At 48.9% G+C, this 23,600-nt stretch overlaps 1 protein-coding gene across 1 annotated transcript in view; it reads right to left on the bottom strand.

Moving 5' to 3' along the window:
- The window catches only part of KCNH5 (potassium voltage-gated channel subfamily H member 5), a 197,375-nt gene that overhangs the window by 113,786 nt on the left and 59,989 nt on the right, over positions 1 to 23,600 (bottom strand). Inside the window, exon 7 of the mRNA XM_028741055.2 lies at positions 19,429 to 19,858. Within this exon, the coding sequence (XP_028596888.2) occupies positions 19,429 to 19,858 (430 nt within the window). The remainder of the gene's footprint in view (positions 1 to 19,428; positions 19,859 to 23,600) is intronic.

Genomic DNA, 23,600 nt, shown 5'->3' on the forward strand with positions numbered 1-23,600 from the left:
TGGTTATTATTTTAAGGGGGAGAAAATCCAGTTTGCCTTAAAGCATCCTGGATTTCTAACACTAAAAGACTAAAACTAGTCTAAGCTTCCCTTTTAAGAAGAAGAAGAGTTTGGATTTGATATCCCATTTTATGGGACACAGGTGGCGCTGTGGGTTAAACCACAGAGCCAAGGGCTTGCCGATAAGAAGGTCGGTGGTTCGAATTCCTGTGGCAGGGTGAGCTCCCGTTGCTCGGTCCCTGCTCCTGCCAACCTAGCAGTTCGAAAGCACAAAGTGCAAGTAGATAAATAGGCACCACTCCGGTGAGAAGGTAAACGGAGTTTCCGTGGGCTGCTCTGGTTCGCCAGAAGCGGCTTAGTCATGCTGGTCACATGACGTGGAAGCTGTATGCTGGCTCCCTCGGCCAATAAAGCGAGATGAGCGCCGCAACCCCAGGGTCGGCCACAACTGGACCTAATGGTCAGGGGTCCCTTTACCTTTAAGGAGTCTCAAAGCAGCTAACAATCTCCTTTCCCTTCCTCCCCCACAACGAACACTCTGTGAGGTGAGTTAAGCTGAGAGACTTCAGAGAAGTGTGACTGGCCCAAGGTCACCCAGCAGCTGTAAGTGGAGGAGCGGGGAAGCGAACCTGGTTCACCAGATTACAGCTCTTAACCACCACATCACCACACTGGCTCTCTCTTTTAAGCTGCAAAGGGATGGCACTCTGCTGAGCTCACAAACGTGAGGAAGGATAATATCTAATAAGTGTATCCTCTCCTGGTATCTAATCAAAAGGTAAAGGTAAAGGTACCCCTGCCCATACGGGCCAGTCGTGTCCAACTCTAGGGTTGCGTGCTCATCTCGCTCTAGAGGCCGTGAGCCGACGCCATCCGAAGACACTTCCGGGTCACGTGGCCAGCATGACGAAGCTGCAGCTGGCGAGCCAGCACCAGCGCAGCACACGGAAACGCCGTTTACCTCCCCGCTATAAAGCGGTACCTATTTATCTACTTGCACTTTGACGTGCTTCCGAACTGCTAGGTGGGCAGGAGCTGGGACCGAATGACGGGAGCTCACCCCGCCGCAGGGATTCGAACCGCCGACCATACGATCGGCAAATCCTAGGCACTGAGGTTTTACCCACCGCGCCACCCGCGTCCCTAATCAAATCAAAACCCAATCTAATCTAATCAAAACCCAACAGCAAATAGGCCCTTCATTTTGTTTCTGCAGCAGAACATAGGAACATCAGAAGCTGCTTTGAACCAAGTCAGATCACTGGTCCCTCTATCTCAATACTTTTCACTCTGACTGGCAGCAACTGTCCATGATTTCAGGCATAAAAGGTAAAGAGTAACGGGACCCCTGACCATTAGGTCCAGTCGTGGCTGACTCTGGGGTTGCGGTGCTCATCTCTCTTTATTGGCTGAGGGAGCCGGCGTACAGCTTCCAGGTCATGTGGCCAGCAGGACTAAGCCACTTCTGGCAAACCAGAGCAGCGCAGGGAAACGCCGTTTACCTTCCCGCCGGAAGGTACTTGCACTTTGACGTGCTTTCGAACTGCTAGGTTGGCAGGAGCAGGGACTGAGCAACAGGAGCTCACCCCATCGCGGGGATTTGAACCACCAACCTTCTGATCGGCAAGTCCTAGGCTTTGTGGTTTAACCCACAGCGCCACCCGCGTCCTGATTTCAGGCATAGGATGTTCCAATTCCTACCTGGAGGTGTCAAGGATTGAAACCAAGGCCCTTCTGCACTCAAAGCAGATGCTGTACCACTAAGCTACGACCCTTCCCCGTGGAAAAGGAGGTTGGGTGGAGGGGCAAGTATCTTGGCTCATTTTTTAAACCACATCGAGCCCCCTCTGCTGCTCATGCACAGTGTGTGAATTATGATAGTTCCTCTCCAGAGTTTTCACTCTGCAACATGCTGTCCCGGTCCTATTCTGGTCATTTCTTACGAATCTGTCACTGCTTTGCTATTAAAAGAATAAAGCCCACAAGTGTGATCAGGGACTGTGTGCACACAAACTGCTGCGCCCAAAGCTCTCTTGTCAGCTTCTTCTTTTTTCGTTACGGTGAAAACACGAACAAGATCAAGTTGGACTGAAAGCAAAGCCGCATGCAGGAGGTGCGAAGAAAACCATCAGCAAAAGCTGCCAATCTGAAGGTCAGCAGTTCGAATCTCCACGACGGGGTGAGCTCCCATTGCTCGGTCCCTGCTCCTGCCCACCTAGCAGTTCAAAAGCACCTAAGTGCAAGTAGATAAATAGGTACCACTCTGGTGGGAAGATAAACTGTGTTTCCGTGCGCTGCTGTGGTTCGCCAGAAGCGGCTTAGTCATGCTGGCCACATGACCCAGAAGCTGTACACCGGCTTGTTGTTTGGTGTTTGAGTTCTTGAATGGAAGTTTGAAGGAAACCTATCATACAGACCATAGCAGATAGTTCGAAGAAGGTTTCAACCCTGTATGTGGTAGCTGTGAAAAAGAGAGCCAGTGTGATGTAGTGGTTAAGAGCGGTGGACTCGTAATCTGGTGAACCGGGTTTGTGTCTCCGCTCCTCCACATGCAGCTGCTGGGTGACCTTGGGCCAGTCACACTTCTCTGAAGTCTCTCAGCCCCACTCACCTCACAGAGTGTTTGTTGTGGGGGAGGAAGGGAAAGGAGAATGTTAGCCGCTTTGAGACTCCTTCGGGTTGTGATAAAGCGGGATATCAAATCCAAACTCTTCTTCTTCTTCTTCCCTCAGCCAATAAAGCGTGATGAGCGCCGCAACCCCAGAGTCGGCCATGACTGGACTGTTGTTACTGTTGTTGTTGTTATCCTTCATCCACAAGGTTGCTCCCTGGGGCAATGCGTTTTAAGCATATGGCAGCAATCCTAGCCTGACTGCACCAGCTGCCAGTTAGTTTTCAGGCCCAGTTCAAAGTTCTGGTTTTGACCTATGAAGCCTTAAACAGCTCAGGACCTCAATACATCAAGGACTGCCTCTCTCCATATGAACCCACCCGGAACCTGAGATCATTATCTGGGGCCCTCCTTCATGTGCCTCCTCCACAAGAGACCTGAGGGCAGCAACATGAAAACAGGCCTTTCCTGTGTTGGCTCCCCTTTTGTGGACTGCTCTCCCCAAGGAGGCTCGCCTGGCTCATTACATATGGTTAGGCATTGGACAAAAAACGTTCCTCCTCTTCCAACAGGCCTTTGGCTGAATTAGCCATCTACGGCCTTTTGAATGGTTGTGAGAGCAGAGTTATTGGTTTGGTGGGGGGGGTTGTTATTATATTATGCATTTGGTGTTTTTATTTTGTATGTTTATGTTGCAAAGTGCCCTGTGATCTTTGGCTGGAGGTATGTAAATGTAAAACAACAGCAACAATCATAAGGCATTTTGCATGAGGAAAAACTGCTGCCCAGAGATTAGGTATCCAGCAATTCAATTCCCAGCAATGTGCAGTCCATGAATACAAAATCTGCAAAAGGCGTTAGTGCCAGTCTGACTGAAGAGCCCAGCCACTGGCTCGCTCCCAGCAAAACAATTAATTGCCCATTTGAATTAGCAAAATGCTAGGATTGCAAATTAAGCATCTGCAGCAATTTTGCCTAATATCTCTGCTGCTCCCCCCCCCCTTTGGATTTGTTTATCCCCCTAATCTAACACATAGGGAGCTCCGTAGTCTAGCTGGATTAATTAAAAGAAAGCCTGGCTTACGACGAGATGATGAGACAGGTATAATAGGAATTACCAGCTACTATAAGTTTCAGGTGCTTATCTGCATAAAATGCAAATCAGCAGACATATCACCTCAAGGTCTCCCTCATCTGTACACTCCCATTGATTGAAAAACTGCAGTTTGTACAACCCAGGGTTCTTTTATATAATAATAATAATAATTTATTATTTATACCCCGCCCATCTGGCTGAGTTTCCCCAGCCACTCTTTTCTGTATTCTGGTACAGTCACAGCTAAATAGGGTTCCCATTCCCTCTTTGTTTCTCCCCTCTCCTCCTCCTCCTCCTCCATCTCATCTCCACACAAATCCACTTCATTACAGGAACCTCGCAAGACCAAAAAAATGTAGCTTGCGCAAAGGCAGTTCTACACTTGAAAATGCCAGAAACATTTTAATAACGAAAAACCTGCCCCCGAGACAATGGCAGATACAAATCAAGGCCAGCCGCGCTAGATAATGATGCTCTTCGGATGGCGAGGTCTCGTCATTTTCAGAGCTGCCCCTAAAACAAGGCCCAGCCTGCGTATTAATTTTATTGTGCGGGGACTGCTTGTAACAGCTACCAAATGGAAACATAATCCCTGCCTTGTATTTATGATAGGGAAATAATCTGGGGGAAACAGATGAGTTTGTTAGGTGTCAGCAAGTGGTCAAATAAAGATACAGCATAGTCAGTTCTGGAACAGTAGCATATGCAGTTAGATGCAATTTTCAGGGAGGGGCTATAGATCAGTGGTAGCACCAATGATTTGTATGCAAATGGCCCCAGGTCCAGTCTTCAACATCTCCCTGTCTGAAACTCTGAAGAGGCGGAGGCTGATCAGGGTTGCCATATTTTGAGGAGCAAAAAAGAAGACACATTTGCCAACTTCTGCTTTTAACTATGGTAAACGCGGGTGGCGCTGTGGGTTAAACCACAGAGCCTAGGACTTGCCGATCAGAAGGTTGGCGGTTCGAATCCCCGTGACGGGGTGAGCTCCCGTTGCTCAGTCCCTGCTCCTGCCAACCTAGCAGTTTGAAAGCACATCAAAGTGCAAGTAGATAAATAGGTACCACTCCGGCAGGAAGGTAAACGGCGTTTCCGTGCGCTGCTCTGGTTCGCCAGAAGCGGCTTAATCATGCTGGCCACATGACCTGGAAGCTGTACGCCGGCTCCCTCGGCCAATAAAGTGAGATGAGCGGCGCAACCCCAAAGTCGGTCACGACTGGACCTAATGGTCAGGGGTCCCTTTACCTTTACTTTCAACTATGGATCGCTATGGTGAGACTCATTTTACATACCCATGAAAAAGAGGATGTGTCCTGGGAAAAGATGACATATGGCAACCCTCCAACATTTCTCCAATTAAAATAATAGGGATGTCCTATTCAATCAACATCATTATAGTTTTATTACTTATACACCACCCATCTGACTGGGTTGTCCCAGCCACTCTGGATGGATTCCAGCATGTATGAAAGCATAATAAAACATTAACATTAAAAAACTTCCATATGCAGGGTTGCCTGCAGATATCTTCTAAAGGCCGTAAAGTTACTTATCTTCTTGGCTTGGTTTTGTTTGTTTTTTGTTTGTTTTGCAAAGCTCCATACCTTCCAGCATTCCTCTGATGAAAATAGGAATGTCCTAAGGAAAAATGAGGGGACACGGGTGGCGCTGTGGGTTAAACCACGGGGATACTTGGAGGGTCTACAATACTAAGCTTGAGCAACCATTACTACTATTCATATCTACAGTGAGGGAACACTTCCATAAAGAAATCTTAATGCACATGTGAGCGTTAGTTAAGCAAGAGACAAATGATCAGAAATGCAATGACCCTAATATTGCTTATTTATGCTGTCACACCAAGATTGCTTTTTTTTTTTTTGGCATGTTTTATCATGCACATCAGTAATTTAGTGCAAGGAGAGACATGAAGGAACTGAAAGTTTATGACAAAACTGTGCATGAAGCTGCCCCACACAACATTTGGAAAGGCAAAGTGGAATAATGGAGCATTCGTAGTGCATCTCACGGTTCCACTGCGAAGTGGAAATTAATTCCAGATAATTCAGAATTCCAAGATATGGGGAGAAACATGGAAAGGAAGGATTTTGGAAGCTTCCCCGCAACTAATTCCTGCAAATTCCTCATGCCCAGCCTCCTGGCTTTTGTCAGGCTTTGCAAGGGCAGGAGGATTATTCAGCCATACATGTTTCTGTGTCAATGTTGTACTTACTTAAGGGAGAGATGTGATAGCCTGACTCAGAGCCAGGCACAATACAAGACAGGACTTATCTGTCACAGTACAGGCTTCCTCCTGACATTGCATTTCAACCATGGCTTGGAAATCTACTCCTGTTCCAGTCCTGGGCCTCCCCTGGACAAGTGCCAGTCCTGGGGGCTTGTGCCATATTGCAGAGTGGTTTCAGGTTCTCTGAAGTAGTCAAATGCCTGCAAAGGCAGTGAAGTGTCCGACTCCTGCCTACGTGGGAAGAAGATGGAGAAAAAGTGCTGCGTAACATCTTCTGGCTCCAAAGAACGGTACCTTGCTATAGGATTAGGGACATGGGGCAAACATCCACTGCATTCTTGTTTGAGAAACCAGAAGATCTTTGTGCTCAATCTGCTACCATGTTGTTGTTGTTGTTTAGTCGTTTAATTCTGTCTGACTCTTCGTGACCCCCCTGGACCAGAGCACGCCAGGCACTCCTGTCTTCCACTGCCTCCCGCAGTTTGGTCAAACTCATGCTGGTAGCTTCAAGAACACTGTCCAACCATCTCGTCCTCTGTCGTCCCCTTCTCCTTGTGCCCTCCATCTTTCCCAACATCAGGGTCTTTTCCAGGGAGTCTTCTCTTCTCATGAGGTGGCCAAAGTCTTGGAGCCTCAGCTTCAGGATCTGTCCTTCCAGTGAGCACTCAGGGCTGATTTCCTTCAAAATGGATTGGTTGGATCTTCTTGCAGTCCATGGGCCTCTCAAGAGCCTCCTCCAGCACCATAATTCAAGAGCATCCATTCTTCTGCGATCAACCTATGGTCCAGCTCTCACTTCCATACATCACTACTGGGAAAACCATAGCTTTTGAAAAAAAGTACTTTACATCTATTTTAGGGTCTAACCAGCAGAGCCTGAGCCCACTCTCCCCTTCTCCTATCCTGTAAACACTCACTTTCCACCTGTCTTTCTGCCCAGGATCCAGTGGTTCTCAACCTGTGGGTCCCCAGATGTTGTTGGACTACAACTCACATCATCCCTTGCTAGCTAGGGGTGATGGGAGTTGTAGTTCAACAACATCTGGGGACCCACAGGTTGAGAAAGGCTTCATGTAACCTGTTTGCATTTTGTACCCCCAAGCTCTGTAATCTGGGGCGGGGGGGGGAGATGGAAAGGGTGGGGGCAACAAGCAGACAATAAATTTCACTTTCAATAGGATAGTTGAAGAATCATTGGAGTTTCCAGAAGGTCACCCACATCCCACCATAATCCTAAGTGTGTGTGTGTGTGTGTGTGTGTGCGCGCGCGCGCGCGCGCGCTACTTTATCTGGAAAGGGAGAAGCCCCATGAAAAGAAGACAGAACTTCAAGGCACTTCTAAAGCTCTTAGAAACGAAGCGGGGTGGGAGGTGGGGAGCGAAATAAACCCTTCTGGGGTTTATATATTCAGAGTCAGAGAGGGCCTGATTAAAAATGCAATGCTTATAGCCCGAGGTGTCCTCAATAACACAGAAATGTTTTCCTTGCATTTATTTAGGGATTGCCGCAGTGCTGCAAACACCCCGGTGCCTGTGGAAATGTGAGAATCCTCATGGCAGGGAGTTTGAAGAAGCCTTCAAAAAGTGTAAGGTGTGGATCATCCTCAGGCAGCTGGATGTGGGGAGCGTGTAGGAGACACGCCATATGGCTGCCAACTGTTTTTTTCTGGCCGGTGCTTTCTCCAGTGATACCTTTAAAGCACCTCAGTCTGCAGGCAGGAGTCCCGGGGACCATGTTTATTTCCATGTGATGAAAAAGCTTCACAGATTTATTTTCTGCAGACGGAACCCAGGAGCAAACCTGGCATATTTCTCTTGGAACAGGTGGCAGCAATTTAGTGCCAGGCCCAAAGCCTGGCTGTCTGTAGGGTTGTTTCAAACAACAACAACAACAACCATGTTCCCAAGTGTCTCTATTTTCCAGGGACAGTCCCAGATTTACAGAAGCTTTTCTAGTTTCTGATTTGATCCCAGAATGTCCTGCTTTTCCATAGGACAGCCCTATTTTCATGGGAGAAATGTTGGGGGGTATGGAGTTATACGACCCCCAAGCCAAGGAGATAGGTACAGTGGTACCTCAGGTTAAGTACAGTGGTGCCTCGCAAGACGAAATTAATCCGTTCCGCGAGTCTCTTCGTCTAGCGGTTTTTTCGTCTTGCGAAGCAACCCTATTAGCGGCTTAGAGGATTAGTGCTATTAGCGGCTTAGCGGCTAAAAGGCTATTAGCGGCTTAGCGGCTTAGAAAAAGGGGGGGAGCGGAAAAAAATCGCAAGACTTGCAAGACGTTTTCATCTTGCGAAGCAAGCCCATAGGGAAAATCGTCTTGCGAAGCAACTCAAAAACGGGAAACCCTTTCGTCTAGCGGGTTTTTCGTCTTGCGAGGCATTCGTCTTGCGGGGCACCACTGTACTCAATTCATTCCAGAGGTCCATACTCAACCTGAAACTGTTCTTAACCGGAAGCACCACTTTAGCTAATGGGGCCTCCCGCTGCTGCTGCGCCGCCGGAGCACGATTTCTGTTCTCATCCTGAAGCAAAGTTCATAACCTGAAGCACTATTTCTGAGTTAGCGGAGTCTGTAACCTGAAGAGTATTTAACCTGAAGCGTATGTAACCTGAGGTACCACTGTAACTATACAACCTTTAACTATACAACCTTTGAAAGACATCTGAAGGCAGCCCTGTATAGGGAAGTTTTTTTTAATGCTTAATGTTTTCTTCTGATTTTATATATGCTGTAAACTGCCCAGTGTGGCTGGGACAACCCGGTAAGATGGGTGGGGTATAATTATTATTATTATTATTATTATTATTATTATTATTATTATTATTATTTAGGATATAACTATTTTCATCAGAGAAATGTTGGAGGGTTTGCAATAAAGAATGTAATCTCTTAGAATTGTAGAATCGTAGAATTGTTGGAAGAGACATCTAGCCCAACCTCCTGAGATGCAGGAAAATCACAACTAAAGAATCTCTGGCAGATGACCAGGGAAGAAGGATCCACCAGCTTTCCAGGTAGCCCATTTCATTTTCAAACACCAAAGTTCTGGTCCTCCCTCTGGAGCAGCAGAAAACAGCCTTGCTCCATCTTCCACGTGACACCAACCCCATTAACAGGAGCCCCAAAATAACTTTTCCAGAAGATCAAACAGGGCATGCAATGGAGGACTACATGTTCACAAGGAGTTGCGATGGGGGGCAGTGGCAGCAGTTTTGAACATATGAAGAGCCCTGCGGGATTAGGGTCTTGTCCAGCATCACAGTAGCCAACCTCTGGGAAGCCTTAAAGCAGGACTGTCACTGATGCTTTAGCTGAGATTTCTGCCTTGCAAAGGGTTGGACTAGCTGACCCTTGGGATCCCTTCCAGCTCTATAATTCTATGACTCTAGGACCTGGGTGCAACACTGATCTCCGCACTTGTGATTCCCAGCAATTGGTATTCAGGGGTTTGAAGACAGCCTCCACATCAGCTCATCTCCTGCAAGAGTGCCAGGGAGGGAATAAGGAACCATTGGCCAGATGTGTTTCCCCCCCTGCTCTATTTCAGGCATAGGCTGAAGTAGCCTCCAGGTGTTTGGGACTACAATTCCCATCATCCCTAGCTAACAGGACCAGTGGTCAGGGATGATGGGAATTGTAGGCATAGGCATAGGCAAACTCTGGCCCTTCAGGTGTTTGGGACTACAATCCCCATCATCCCTAGCTAACAGGACCGGTGGTCAGGGATGATGGGAATTGTAGTTAGAGGGAAGAACTGGCAGACATGCAGAAGCCACTCACCATCTGGCCCAGGGCAGGGCCTGAAGGACTCACAGGGACTGCTGCGTTCTGCTGCCCAGGAGGACTCTCCTGTGTGGGTGTCTGGGGGCCCTGCTCCTTCCTGCCACTCACCATCTGGCCCGGGGCGGGGCCTGGGGGACTCGCGGGGACTACTGCGTTCTGCTGCCCAGGAGGACTCTCCTGTGTGAGTGTCTGAGGGCCCTGCTCCTTCCTGCCACTCACCATCTGGCCCAGGGCGGGGCCTGAGGCCTCATAAGGACTGCTGCGTTCTGCTGCCCAGGAGGACTCTCCTGTGTGAGTGTCTGAGGGCCCTGCTCCTTCCTGCCACTCACCATCTGGCCCAGGGCGGGGCCTGAAGGACTCACAGGGACTGCTGCGTTCTGCTGCCCAGGAGGACTCTCCTGTGTGAGTGTCTGAGGGCCCTGCTCCTTCCTGCCACTTACCATCTGGCCCAGGGCAGGGCCTGAAGGACTCACAGGGACTGCTGCGTTCTGCTGCCCAGGAGGACTCTCCTGTGTGGGTGTCTGGGGGCCCTGCTCCTTCCTGCCGCTCGCCGTCTGGCCCGGGGCGGGGCCTGGGGGACTCGCGGGGACTGCTGCGTTCTGCTGCCCGGGAGGACTCTCCTGTGTGAGTGTCTGAGGGCCCTGCTCCTTCCTGCCACTCACCATCTGGCCCAGGGCAGGGCCTGAAGGACTCACAGGGACTGCTGCGTTCTGCTGCCCAGGAGGACTCTCCTGTGTGGGTGTCTGGGGGCCCTGCTCCTTCCTGCCACTCACCATCTGGCCCGGGGCGGGGCCTGGGGGACTCGCGGGGACTACTGCGTTCTGCTGCCCAGGAGGACTCTCCTGTGTGAGTGTCTGAGGGCCCTGCTCCTTCCTGCCACTCACCATCTGGCCCAGGGCAGGGCCTGAAGGACTCACAGGGACTGCTGCGTTCTGCTGCCCAGGAGGACTCTCCTGTGTGGGTGTCTGGGGGCCCTGCTCCTTCCTGCCACTCACCATCTGGCCCGGGGCGGGGCCTGAGGCCTCATAAGGACTGCTGCGTTCTGCTGCCCAGGAGGACTCTCCTGTGTGAGTGTCTGAGGGCCCTGCTCCTTCCTGCCACTCACCATCTGGCCCAGGGCGGGGCCTGAAGGACTCACAGGGACTGCTGCGCTCTGCTGCCCAGGAGGACTCTCCTGTGTGAGTGTCTGAGGGCCCTGCTCCTTCCTGCCACTCACCATCTGGCCCAGGGCGGGGCCTGAGGCCTCATAAGGACTGCTGCGTTCTGCTGCCCAGGAGGACTCTCCTGTGTGAGTGTCTGAGGGCCCTGCTCCTTCCTGCCACTCACCATCTGGCCCAGGGCGGGGCCTGAAGGACTCACAGGGACTGCTGCGTTCTGCTGCCCAGGAGGACTCTCCTGTGTGAGTGTCCGAGGGCCCTGCTCCTTCCTGCCACTCACCATCTGGCCCAGGGCAGGGCCTGACAGGACTCACAGGGACGGTTGCTGTCACTGCTGCACCCTAACCCTAACCCCAGGGGGATCCGGTGGGGCGCAGAGTTCCTTTTAAAATGTTTTAAAATTTTCCTTTTCCTTTTCCTTTTATTTTTTTGTATATGTGGGGACGGGGATGGGGGTGGGATGGATGTTTAGTTGGGAATTTGTTTGATTTTAATGGATTTGTAATTTTTATAGTTTTTCATTTGTATTGCTTTTTGTTTTCTGAATTTTGTTTGTTTGTTTGTTTGTTTTTGTTTTTATTGTTTTAAGGTCTTATTTTGTTCTTAAGGGGAAGGGTCAGGGCTGCCGAGGAGTGGGTCCCAGCCAACAAAATGGCTGGGGTATGTTCCACAGAGGGGGATGCGCTGGAACAACCGATCTCAGTGATCACGGGTAGGAGGAGGAGTTACGCTAAGACCAGACCATGTCATTACAGAGGAGGCAGGTTTAGTCGTTGTCTGAGGACTATCCCTGCCTCCGGGTCTGGTCCTGTCCGGACGGATACTAGAATCAGCAAGGGATACCCACATAGCCTGAAGGTGCTGCTGTGCAATGCCAGGTCAATGATTCATAAGACCACTGCCATCCATGACCTGATCATGGATGGAGGATTTGACCTGGCTTGTGTAACAGAGACTTGGTTGGATGAAGCAGATGGGCCTGTTCTTGCCGCTGCTTGTCCACCGGGTTTCTCTTACGCACAGCAACCCAGGCCTTGTGGGCGGGGAGGGGGGGTTGCAGTGATTTTTAGGAAGTCATTAGTTTGCACCAGGCGTCCTGTTAGGAAGACCCAGTTCTCTGAGTGCATGTTCTGGAAGTTGGGCAATAGGGGCAGTACAGGATTCCTTTTGGTGTACCGACCTCCCCGCTGCACCAAGGATTCCCTGCCCGAGCTGCTTCAGGTCGTGGCGGATGTTCTCCTGGAGACACCTAGTTTGGTTGTCCTAGGGGATTTTAATATCCATGCCGACACGACCTTACAAGGGGCCGCTCGGGACTTCGTGGAAAGCATGGCCTCCATGGGGCTGTCCCTGAATAACTTTGGCCCAACCCATAGCCGCGGACATGCCTTGGACCTGGTGTTTACCTCCATGGATGTTGGTGTTCTGACACTAAATAAAAGCGAAACAAAAGAAGTGCCATGGTCAGACCACTTCCTGGTGCAACTTGACTTCTCCGCGACCCTTCCCCTCTGCAGGGAGGTGGGACCGATTCGGATGGTCCGCCCCCGCCACTTAATGGATCCAAATGGCTTCCAGAGAGTGGTAGGGGATGCTTTATCCCATGTTGATGGCCTTTCAGCTGATTCCCTGGTGGCCCGCTGGAATGTGGAGTTAACCAGGGCTATTGACTGTTTGGCTCCGAAGCGCCCTCTCCGATTGCATGGAGCCCGGACAGCCCCGTGGTTTTCCACGGATCTGAGGGCAATGAAACAATCGTTGAGACGGCTAGAGCGCCGGTGGCGGATGACCCATTCTGAAGCTGACCAGACACAGGTTAGAGCTCAGTGTCGAGCCTACCAAGTGGCGGTAGCGACGGCGAAGAAGGCCTTCTTCGCCGCCTCTATTGCATCTGCAGAAAACAGCAGCAGGAGACTTTTTCAGGTGGTCCGCAATTTAGCGGAACCACCTGCTACATCGGGGCCCAGTACGGGCCACATGATCTCCTGCAATGATTTTGCAAAGTTTTTTGCAGATAAAGTCGCTCAGATTCGGGAAGAGGTAGACGCCACCGTGGGAGCAGGGCCAGGGCGGGAGAGTGCTAGAGTCCTGTCTAGTCAAATTGCATGGGATCAATTCCAATCTGTTACCTCCGAGGATGTGGACAGGCTGCTTGGACGAGTGAAACCAACCACCTGTCTCCTGGATCCTTGCCCATCCTGGCTTATAAAAGCTAGCCGGGAAGGGCTGGGCGATGGGCTTCGTGGGGTGGTGAATGCTTCCCTCCGTGAGGGAACCTTCCCAGACCCGTTGAAAGAGGCGGTTATTAAACCGCTTCTTAAAAAACCATCTTTAGATGCGGCCACGATGGCCAACTATCGCCCAGTCTCAAATCTTCCATTCTTGGGCAAGGTGATTGAGCGAGTGGTTGCTGAACAACTCCAGGCACGCCTGGAAGAAGCGGACCATTTGGATCCCTTCCAATCGGGATTCAGGCCTCATCACGGGACTGAAACTGCCTTGGTCGCACTGGTTGATGATCTCCGGCGGGCTAGGGACAAAGGTGAGAGCTGTTTCCTAGTTCTGCTGGATCTCTCAGCGGCATTTGATACCATCGACCATAACATCCTTCTGGACCGTCTTGAGGGGCTGGGAGCTGGGGGTACTGTCATACAGTGGTTCCGCTCCTTCCTCCTGGGCCGTGTTCAGAAAGTGGTGGTGGGGGATGAGTGTTCAGACCCCTGGGCTCTCACTTGTGGGGTGCCTCAGGGTTCTGTCCTCTCCCCTATGCTTTTCAACATCTACATGCAGCCGCTGGGAGAGATCATCAGGGGGTTTGGGCTGGGTGTTCATCAGTATGCAGATGATACCCAGCTCTACCTTTCTTTCAAATCAGAACCAGTGAAGGCGGTGACGGTCCTGTGTGAGTGTCTGGAGGCGGTTGGAGGATGGATGGCGGCAAACAGATTGAGATTGAATCCTGACAAGACAGAAGTACTGTTTCTGGGGGACAGGAGGTGGGCAGGTGTGGAGGATTCCCTGGTCCTGAATGGGGTAACCGTGCCCCTGAAGGACCAGGTGCGCAGCCTGGGAGTCATTTTGGACTCACAGCTGTCCATGGAGGCACAGGTTAAATCCGTGTCCAGGGCAGCTGTGTACCAGCTCCATCTGGTACGTAGGCTGAGACCCTATCTGCCCGCGGACTGCCTCGCCAGAGTGGTGCATGCTCTGGTTATCTCCCGCTTGGACTACTGCAATGCGCTCTACGTGGGGCTACCTTTGAAGGTGACCCGGAAACTACAACTAATCCAGAATGCAGCAGCTAGACTGGTGACTGGGAACGGCCGCCGAGACCATATAACACCGGTCTTGAAAGACCTACATTGGCTCCCAGTACGTTTCCGAGCACAATTCAAAGTGTTGGTGCTGACCTTTAAAGCCCTAAACGGCCTCGGTCCAGTATACCTGAAGGAGCGTCTCCACCTCCATCGTTCTACCCGGACACTGAGGTCCAGCACCGAGGGCCTTCTGGCGGTTCCCTCACTGCGAGAAGCCAAGTTACAGGGAACCAGGCAGAGGGCCTTCTCGGTAGTGGCGCCCTCCCTGTGGAACGCCCTCCCACCAGATGTCAAAGAGAACAACAACTACCAGACTTTTAGAAGACATCTGAAGGCAGCCCTGTTTAGGGAAGCTTTTAATGTTTGATGTATCACAGTATTTTAATATTCTTTTGGAAGCCGCCCAGAGTGGCTGGGGAAACCCAGCCAGATGGGCGGGGTATAAATAATAAATTATAATTATAATTATAATTATAATTATATAATTATAGTCCCAGGGATAGGCAAACCCCAGCCCTCCAGGTGTTTGGGACTACAATTCCCATCATCCCTAGCTGATGGGATTTGATGAGGAATTGTAGTCCCAAACATCTGGAGGGCCGGAGTTTGCCTATGCCTGCTCTATTTGGAGGGGGGGCTGATTTCCATTTCCCTTCCTCCTTCCAACTGCTGGAGATGCAACTGGAAGGTGCAGGAGTGGCGGCAGAGAGAGGAAGGAAGAACCATTTCGTCCCACTTTACAAATGGTCCCTTTTGCCGTAATTGTTTTGGGACATCAGGTTCTCCTTTGTGCAGAGCCATCTGCACGTCGCGTGCCCGTTTGGCATCGCTTTTCCTATTACAACAAGATGCGTCTAGCCGGGCCTATTCATCACCGTGTTGCAAATGGAGGTTCAACGGCCCACTTGCAAGCACAACAAGGAATTTAATCCTCTGCACAATTAACATCTCCAGAGAGGAAAGCAAAAGACATGTTTGCTTTGCAAGCAGAACAATCAACTCTACCCTCAGAGCAGCAGCAAAGCCAATAGCCAAAGACAGGGAAAGAGGAAGCTGCCTTCTTACTGCTAAGTCAGTGTCCAGTTTTGCTCTACACCATTGTTTCCCAAACTTGGGCTCTTTTGGGACTACAATTCCCATCATCCCAAACCACTGGCCTTTTAACTAGGGATGATGGGAGCTGTGGTCCAAAAACAGCTGGAGACCTAAGTTTGGGAAACACTTGGTCTACGCTGACTGGCAGTGGCTTTCCAGGATTTCAGAAAGGATCCTCTTGTCGCATTACCTGGAGATGTTGTGATTATACCTGGGACCTTCTGAATGCCAAGCAGATGCTCTTCCACTGAGCGATGTTCATTTGCAGCGCCGGATTCCAAAATAAGCAGCAAAAGTTTGAAGAGCTGGACCCTCTAACTGCAGAGGCAGAGCATAGCCATCTGAACATTTCTGAGGTCAGCTGAAAAGGTTTTGCCCAAACCAGCACAATATCCCCAGGCTGCTCACACACCTCTTGGTTCTTCTTCTTTCTTTCTTTCTTTTTAATTTTATTTAACTTTTTATTTTTGCAGTCAGCTATTTTGAAACAATGGGCTCAAAGTGTCCACTGGGTTTTGTTTTTAAAAAAGAAAGAAAGAGACAATGCAGTGAGTTCCAATCTGAAACAGGGTGAAGTGGTTATGAAAAAACAACACCTTCAAGCAGGCAAGTGTGGCTTGTAACCCATTCAAGTGAATGCAGCTCTGCAGCCAAGTATTGACAGACCTTCATGGGGTGGGGGTTTTGCCCAGTATTACTTAGATGATATGTAAAGCCCCGCTTACAGGGACTCGGGTGGTGCTGTGGGTTAAACCACAGAGCCTAGGACTTGCCGATCAGAAGGTCAGCGGTTCAAATCCCCGTGACGGGGTGAGCTCCCGTTGCTCGGTCCCTGCTCCTGCCAACCTAGCAGTTCAAAAGCACGTCAAAGTGCAAGTAGATAAATAGGTACCGCTCCGTCGGGAAGGTAAACGGCGTTTCCGTGCGCTGCTCTGGTTTGCCAGAAGCGGCTTAGTCATGCTGGCCACATGACCTGGAAGCTGTATGCCGGCTCCCTCAGCCAGTAAAACGAGATGAGCGCCGCAATCCCAGAGTCGGTCATGACTGGACCTAATGGTCAGGGGTCCCTTTACCTTTACCCTTAAAGCCCTGCTTTACCAGAGATCAGAGACCCATCTAATTCAGCATCCTGCTTCCCCCAGTTGGCCAGCCAGATGACAGATGGAAAGCCCATGAGCAGATCCTTCAGCCATTGTTGTTCTTCAGCAATGGGTGTTCAACTGGCACGCTACCCCTGATTCTGGAGCTAGACCATAGCCATCATGTCTAGGCAACCACTGAGATCCTCCTCGAACTCGTCTATTCCCCATTAGAGATCCCTCCCTTAAACTGGAGATGGTGGGGAGTAAACATGGAACCTCCTGTACCCAAGCCACATGCTCTATAGCAGACAGAGCTGACTTGTACCAAGCCATGCCATCAGTCCGACCAGCCTGATATTGTCTGCTCAGGCTGACAGCAGCTCTCCAAGGTCTCACACAGTTTCCCCAGCTCAAAGACCCAAGATCCTTTCGTTAACAACCACAACCTATTCGTGGGGTGGAGGGTGGAGAAGTCATATTGATATGCACTCCCTGTTCACACACAGGACAAGGGGTACGAGACGGAGCATGCCACATGGCTTATGGAGTGATTTGGGCTTAATGTGTCACAATATGTTCTGCCTGGATGCAAAGCATGAGAACATCAGAGCATAAGAAAATCCTGCTGGATCAAGCTAGGGACCCGTCTGATTAACCATCGCTTTGTCTGTCCTGAATCATCTAACATTCACCTTCACTGGATGTCCCTGAGTTGAGAGAGGGGGAGAAAATAAACATCTCTCGACACCATGCATAATTCCAGACCCCTCTTTCACGTCCTCTCTTTCTTGCCTTTTCCCTAAACTATGCAAGGCATCGCGACACATCAAGCAGTTAAAATTGTGAAACTGCTCCTTCCTGAATCCTATCAGCATGCCTTACATCCATCCACACAACCTTGCGACAGCATTTCCCAGCCACTCAAAGCTATACTATGGTTTGAAGAGTCTCATCCAGCGGAATCGCTGCTGCTTTGAGAGCACACAGAAGAAGAAATAAGTCTCCTTTGTCCTGTCAGCTTTAAGAATGCTCTAAGAGGAGCTGCAGATCTGCAGTGAAAATGAAAGCAGGGAGGGGAAGAACCCCTACAATCTATTGTGTCTAGAAACTGTCTCACTTGCCTCCAGCTCCTATGGTGACAACATGGGATTCCATTCTTAGCTGATAAAAATAGATGTCGCCTTCGCAAACCCAGCCCAAGCAGCAAAGCCTTTGCCCATTTTTTGAGAACTCACTGGAACGCCTCCGACACCAACGTCATTTCCAAGCCATCAAAATAATTTCAGCTGGACCTTCGATGAGCCGGGGCATGGTGCGCCATTTTAAACCAGTGAAGACATTTTAAGAGCAGATGAAATAAAATAATTGGCTCGATCAATAGTTCCCAAAGTAGGTGGTAGAGACCCCAGTGCGGGGGATTTCCTAGTGGGGCCCTAAGAGGCAAGGGGACAGAGATGGGATGGGGGCCAGAGGGGTAAATGAGTATCAGAGTTTGAAAACCTGTTATCACCAGATCCAGCTCAAGAGCTTTGTTGAATTAATTAAGCTAAACAGTCTTAATTGGGTTTTGAATAAATGTGCAATTAATCATTACTGTTCTGAATTTCATTGTGTTATTATCCTTTTTAGTGGGTCATGGAAACCACTATTCTGAATAATGCTTTTCATAGAGTAGCAGGCACTGGGGATGTGTTTATGGGACCAAGGGGAAAGTGGCTCTAAAAGGTTCGGGAGCCACAGGGCTAGAGAGATGCACTGATGCTGCAACATGGCTATGGTTATACCACAGGATGAGAGGTGCTATCCAACTAACCAGTTGCACTAGACTTTGAGCTATTCTCCTGTTCTCTTCTCTCCATAAGACGACAACCCTAAGAGCATTCTTAGCCTCCTGTCACGCCAGAGGACAATAATAAATTAATAATAAATTAATAAATTTTTATTTATATCCCACCCTCCCCAGCCGAAGCTGGGCTCAGGGCAGCTCACAACAATCAAAATAATCCAACATTCTAAAAACATTCATTATAAAATTAATTAAAATCAAATTAATGGCAACAATTAAGCAACATTCTGTGCAGATTGCCAGAGGAGGGGGTCAGGCTGTGCCCTGATCAAAGGCCTGGTGGAACAGCTCTGTCTTGCAGGCCCTGCGGAAAGATGTCAGGTCCTGCAGGGCCCTAGTCTCTTGTGACAGAGTGTTCCACCAGATTGGAGCCACAGCTGAGAAAGCCCTGGCTCTAATAACCTCTCTGTGGCCTGGGATCTTCAGGATGTTTTTATTTGCAGACCGTAAATTTCTCTGTGGGACATACCAGGAGAGATGCTTTACATAGAGGCCTAACCCAGTTCTTGGTCCCTCCTCTTGGATCTAAGACCTTCAGCTCATCCTAGCACTGAGGACAACCTCTCCCTTAGTAATCAGCCTTATACAAAGCTAGGCCATTGGTGTTTTTGTATTGTCTACATTGACAGGGGCAGAGCTGCTATGAAACTAATTAAGCTACAGGGTCCCTAACTGGAGGGGCCCCAGAAGCAACTTCAGTCCACATTGCTTAAAAACGTAGACCCAGTTTGAGTGGCACAACTTAAATTGATCAAATTTTTTGTTGCATGTATTTCAACAGTCCCAAAGTTTGAGAGTTGGGAGAGGTGTGTTACGGTACAGCAAGATTAAGCAAAAGCTGAGATTTAGTAGTTTGTTTGTTTTTTAAGTGCTGATCTACCATTGAAGAAGATAACAGCGGTTACCCAGACCTCATTGCTGGTTGAGAAGAGGGCCCCAGCACAAATCAAACTTCAGAGCCCCCAAAATGTAGGTCTTCCACAGATTAGACCTCCAGAACAGCTTCCCTACCCAAAAACTGAGTCAAACGTCTACAGACCAAACTCCCGACCACTCGGTGCTAATGCAAGGAGCACAGCTTTCGTGATTCAGTTGCGACGATGCACCAGTCCCATGCAAAAAGAGAACCCGTAAGGAAAACCAATTATGAGAAATGCAAAGAGGGGGAAAGTGACCATCCTACTTACAGCCCACCATCATCATGGCCACTGAGAAGATCTTCTCTCCATCGGTGGTCGGAGCTATGTTCCCGAATCCTATCGTGGTAAGGCTTGTCATGGTAAAGTAGAGGGAAGTGATATAAAGCGAGTCTTTACTGGGTCCTCCTTCCCACTGCCCTGATCCCGTAGAGTTGTACCGATATGGCGTTCCAATGCTCTCCGCCAATTGGCAGAGCCAGCTGTCCTTCTTGAGGGTATTGGTGATTTCATCGATGACCTCGTAGTCCCCGATGCTGTACCATATACAAGCGAGCCAGTGGGCTACTAGTCCAAAGACACAGACCAGCAGCACCAAAACCGCAGCACCATATTCCAGGTAATGGTCCAACTTCCTGGCCACGCGGCCCAGTCGCAGGAGACGCACCACTTTTAAGGAACTGAAGAGACTGCTGATACCCTGGGAAGGAAGGAGGGAAAGCTTTACTCACTTGCAAAATGATAAACACCACGTGCTTTTGCTTACGCTGAACACTGAGGCATCTGGAAGTAGGGGTGGGGGAGAAATTTGATTCAGTTCGCATTTACAGGCAAATCTTTTAAACCCACACTTTCTGAAACAACGCAAGAACTGAAACATAGCCTTCCTCTGAAATTCACACATCACTGAATTTTGCAATGCAGTTCTCCAATCAAACAGTGTTTACGGAAATAAGTATATTAGAGGAAATTGTGCACAAAAATGAATGTGTCAGTGAAATCAACATACAATAATTACTTATACAATTAGCTCCATGCTATACAATTATCCTTTCTTGGGAGTTTTTAAGCAGAGGTTGGGTGGCCATCTGTCATGGATGCTTTAGCTGAGATTCCAGAATTGAAGTGTGTGTGTGTGTGTGTGTGTGTGTGTGTGTGTGTGGATTGAATGATACTTGGGGGCACTTCCAACTCTACAATTCTATTATTCTCTTATCATTCTTGTTTCACCCTTAGATACCAGGGTGGGCTAAAACAATTAAAACACAACATTAGACATTCATCACATTAGAGGAAATTGCTTGCAAAAATATGTGCTTTAGTCAAAACTGCAGACAAAAAAAAAAGTTTATGAGGAGATATTCACACAAAAATGCTAAAGAATTTTCATGTGACCTTTTTACTGTGAAAAAAATATGCATATTGCTGCAGAAATGTGAATTGGGAACCATGAGAGAACCAATATTGGCAGGTTCTCCCTTCCTCAGTCTACTCTGATAGGACCACGGAGATTTCATTTTCATTTTCACTGGAGATGTCAGGGATTGAACTTGGGACCTCCCACATACAAAATAGATGCTTTGCTGCTGAGCTATTTTGGAAGCCGATAATTGGGGAACAGTAAGCAGGGCTTGTTAGAAAAGACTTTGCTTATACTGTTGGCCAGTTGGTTTGAGAAAGCTCTGAATCTGCACAGCTTTCTTCCTTTCTTTGTTTGCCTTGGGAGCATGTGAGCTTCCCAATTGGTCCCCAGGGAATTAAAAAAACCCATTGTGGATTGTTTGCTTAGTTCTGTATGAATGCTAATTAACGCCCAGGACATTGGCTAAAAATGAACAGAAACATGAACTATTCTGCTGCCAAAAACAAAGGCTGGATTTTGTACCTTCTGCTAAAGAAGACCTGTAATATTCCTCTAATATTTATGTAGAATATTTTGAGCCACCAGGAATGCAAAACCTAGCCCCGGCATGGAAAAACTCAGCAACGTAAAGATTTGCTTGGGCTTCCACCCACTTGACATCCATGGAACCTGAGTTAGTGGTGCTTAAAAGCGACAAGTTGATTTCATTTGTTTCTGTAAGACTGTGGTTCTGAAAGAGTGGGGATCTTCCTATGTTCTTCTGAGATTCTGAATAACTGAAGATGGTCAGATCACATAATCTTGCCTTCCTGCATGGTTCTCAACTGAACATATGTCTAGCCACTGAAGACTAATTAGCTATCATGGCGATTGCTGAACGGCATCAACCACATGCAATTGCTTTACAGAAGTGTTTTGTTCCCCCCCCCCCCCCGTTCGACGCTGTTGTTCTTTCATCTTTAAGTGACCATATGCCTTATGCTGGAAGTTGTATGTGAAAGGAGAGGGAGCCACGGGCTCATAATTAATTACAGTCTAAATTATAAATAACTAGCTCTTGCATTCGGAATCATTACTGACTCACTGCAGGAGCGCTCCAGCAAAAGAATTCCACAGCAAAAAAAGGGGGAGAGATTCAACAGCTGAAGATGTTTCATTTAGCAGGAAGCAACGAGGCAAGTGTTCCTTCTTCCCATGCCAAGTTTAAATTGCCCTTTTCTACACATCATTATCGAATCAGTCTAGTCAAAATCTCGGATAATTATATTACAAACCTGTAAAACACTGGAGTTTATTTCAGTACAGGAGTAAAACTGAAGCTCCTTTATTTGTCTGCATAGTTTCTTCTTCTTCTTCTTCTTCTTCTTCTTCTTCTTCTTCTTCTTCTTCTTTAAAAAAAGGTCCCACACATTTTGCTATTTTTCATCCCCGTACATTAAGCTAGAGATCATAGAGTTGGAATAGACCACAAGGGCCATCGAGTCCAACCCCCTGCCAAGCAGGAAACACCATCAGAGCACTCCTGACATATGGTTGTCAAGCCTCTGCTTAAAGACCTCCAAAGAAAGAGACTCCACCACACTCCTTGGCAGCAAATTCCACTGTCGAACAGCTCTTACTGTCAGGAAGTTCTTCCTAATGTTTAGGTGGAATCTTCTTTCTTGTAGTTTGGATCCATTGCTCCGTGTCCGCTTCTCTGGAGCAGCAGAAAACAACCTTTCTGCCTCCTCTATGTGACATCCTTTTATATATTTGAACATGGCTATCATATCACCCCTTAACCTCCTCTTCTCCAGGCTAAACATGCCCAGCTCCCTTAGCCGTTCCAGGCATCGTTCCAGGCCTCAGATGAGGACGACTTTCAGACTACTTCATTTGGAGCCATCCCAGCTGGAGACACAGCCCTGCCACCACCCTCCAACTCAGAGGATGTGTCTCCTACAGAACCTCTGTCTCCCCCCCCCCCCCCAAGGTTATGAAATAACTCAAGGGACCTTTAACTAGCCAGCCAGATGCTCTAAGGCAAAGCCTACCCCCACTTCAGGCCTGATTGGCCTACATAAGGCTTCATAAGAACCTAACGAGAGCTTGCTGAATCAGGCCACAGGCCCACCTAATTCAGCATCCTGTTCTCACAGTGGCCAACCAGGTGCCTGTGGAGGAAGCCCACAAGCAGGAGCCTAACAGCATTCTTCCCACTTGCAACTCCCAGCAGCTAGTAGTCAGAGGCATACTGAGACTGTAAGAGCAGAACAAAGCCACCATGTCTGGTAGCCATTGGTGGCCTTATCCTCCATGAATTTGCCTAATTCTCTTTGGCAGTAGGGTAGCTCAGTTGGTTAGAGCATGGTGCTGATAACATCAAGGTTACAGGTTTGATCCCCGTAAGGGACAGCTACATATTCCTGCATGGCAGGGAGTTGGAACTTGATGATTTTTGGGGTCCCAACTCTGCAATATCCCTTTTGAGGTGAGGCAACCAGAACTGTACACAATGCACACAGTATTCCCAGTGCAGCCATACCATAGCTTTGTATAATGGCATTATGATATTGACAGTTTTATTTTCAGTTCCTCTCCTATTGACTCCTAGCATGGAATGTGCCCTTTTCACAGCCGCTGCACAGTGGGTCAACATCTTTGTTGAGCTGCCTATTATGACCCCAAGGTTTCATTCCTGGTCAGTCACTGCCAGTTCAGACACTGTTGGCCCTGGCTCCCTGCAGGGACAACTTCTCTTAGCAGGGCCCCTTGGAGCTCTCCAAGGTTCTGAAAGTTCTCTGCTTAGTTTGGACTTGTGACTGGACACTGCCTGTTTCCTGTGCAAACCCTCAAGTGCCCACAGAACTGGACACAAAGAGGCAAGTCCAGCCCCAAGAGAAAAACCAGCTATTTACCCTACCTGCCAAATCTAAAGAAAGAAATGTGTGTGAAAAGAGAAGTCACTTTGGGACAGGTGGGCTTTGGAGCTTGGAGATTCCCTGGCCCACCTCTGTCCAAAATTGACACTTAAAGTGGTTGCATGACTGCTGAGAGCCGTAAATCATAAGCGGGTGGGAATTCTGCAAGCAAATGAACC

Source organism: Podarcis muralis, chromosome 1 (assembly GCF_964188315.1).
Source record: "Podarcis muralis chromosome 1, rPodMur119.hap1.1, whole genome shotgun sequence".
Lineage (NCBI taxonomy): Eukaryota > Metazoa > Chordata > Lepidosauria > Squamata > Lacertidae > Podarcis > Podarcis muralis.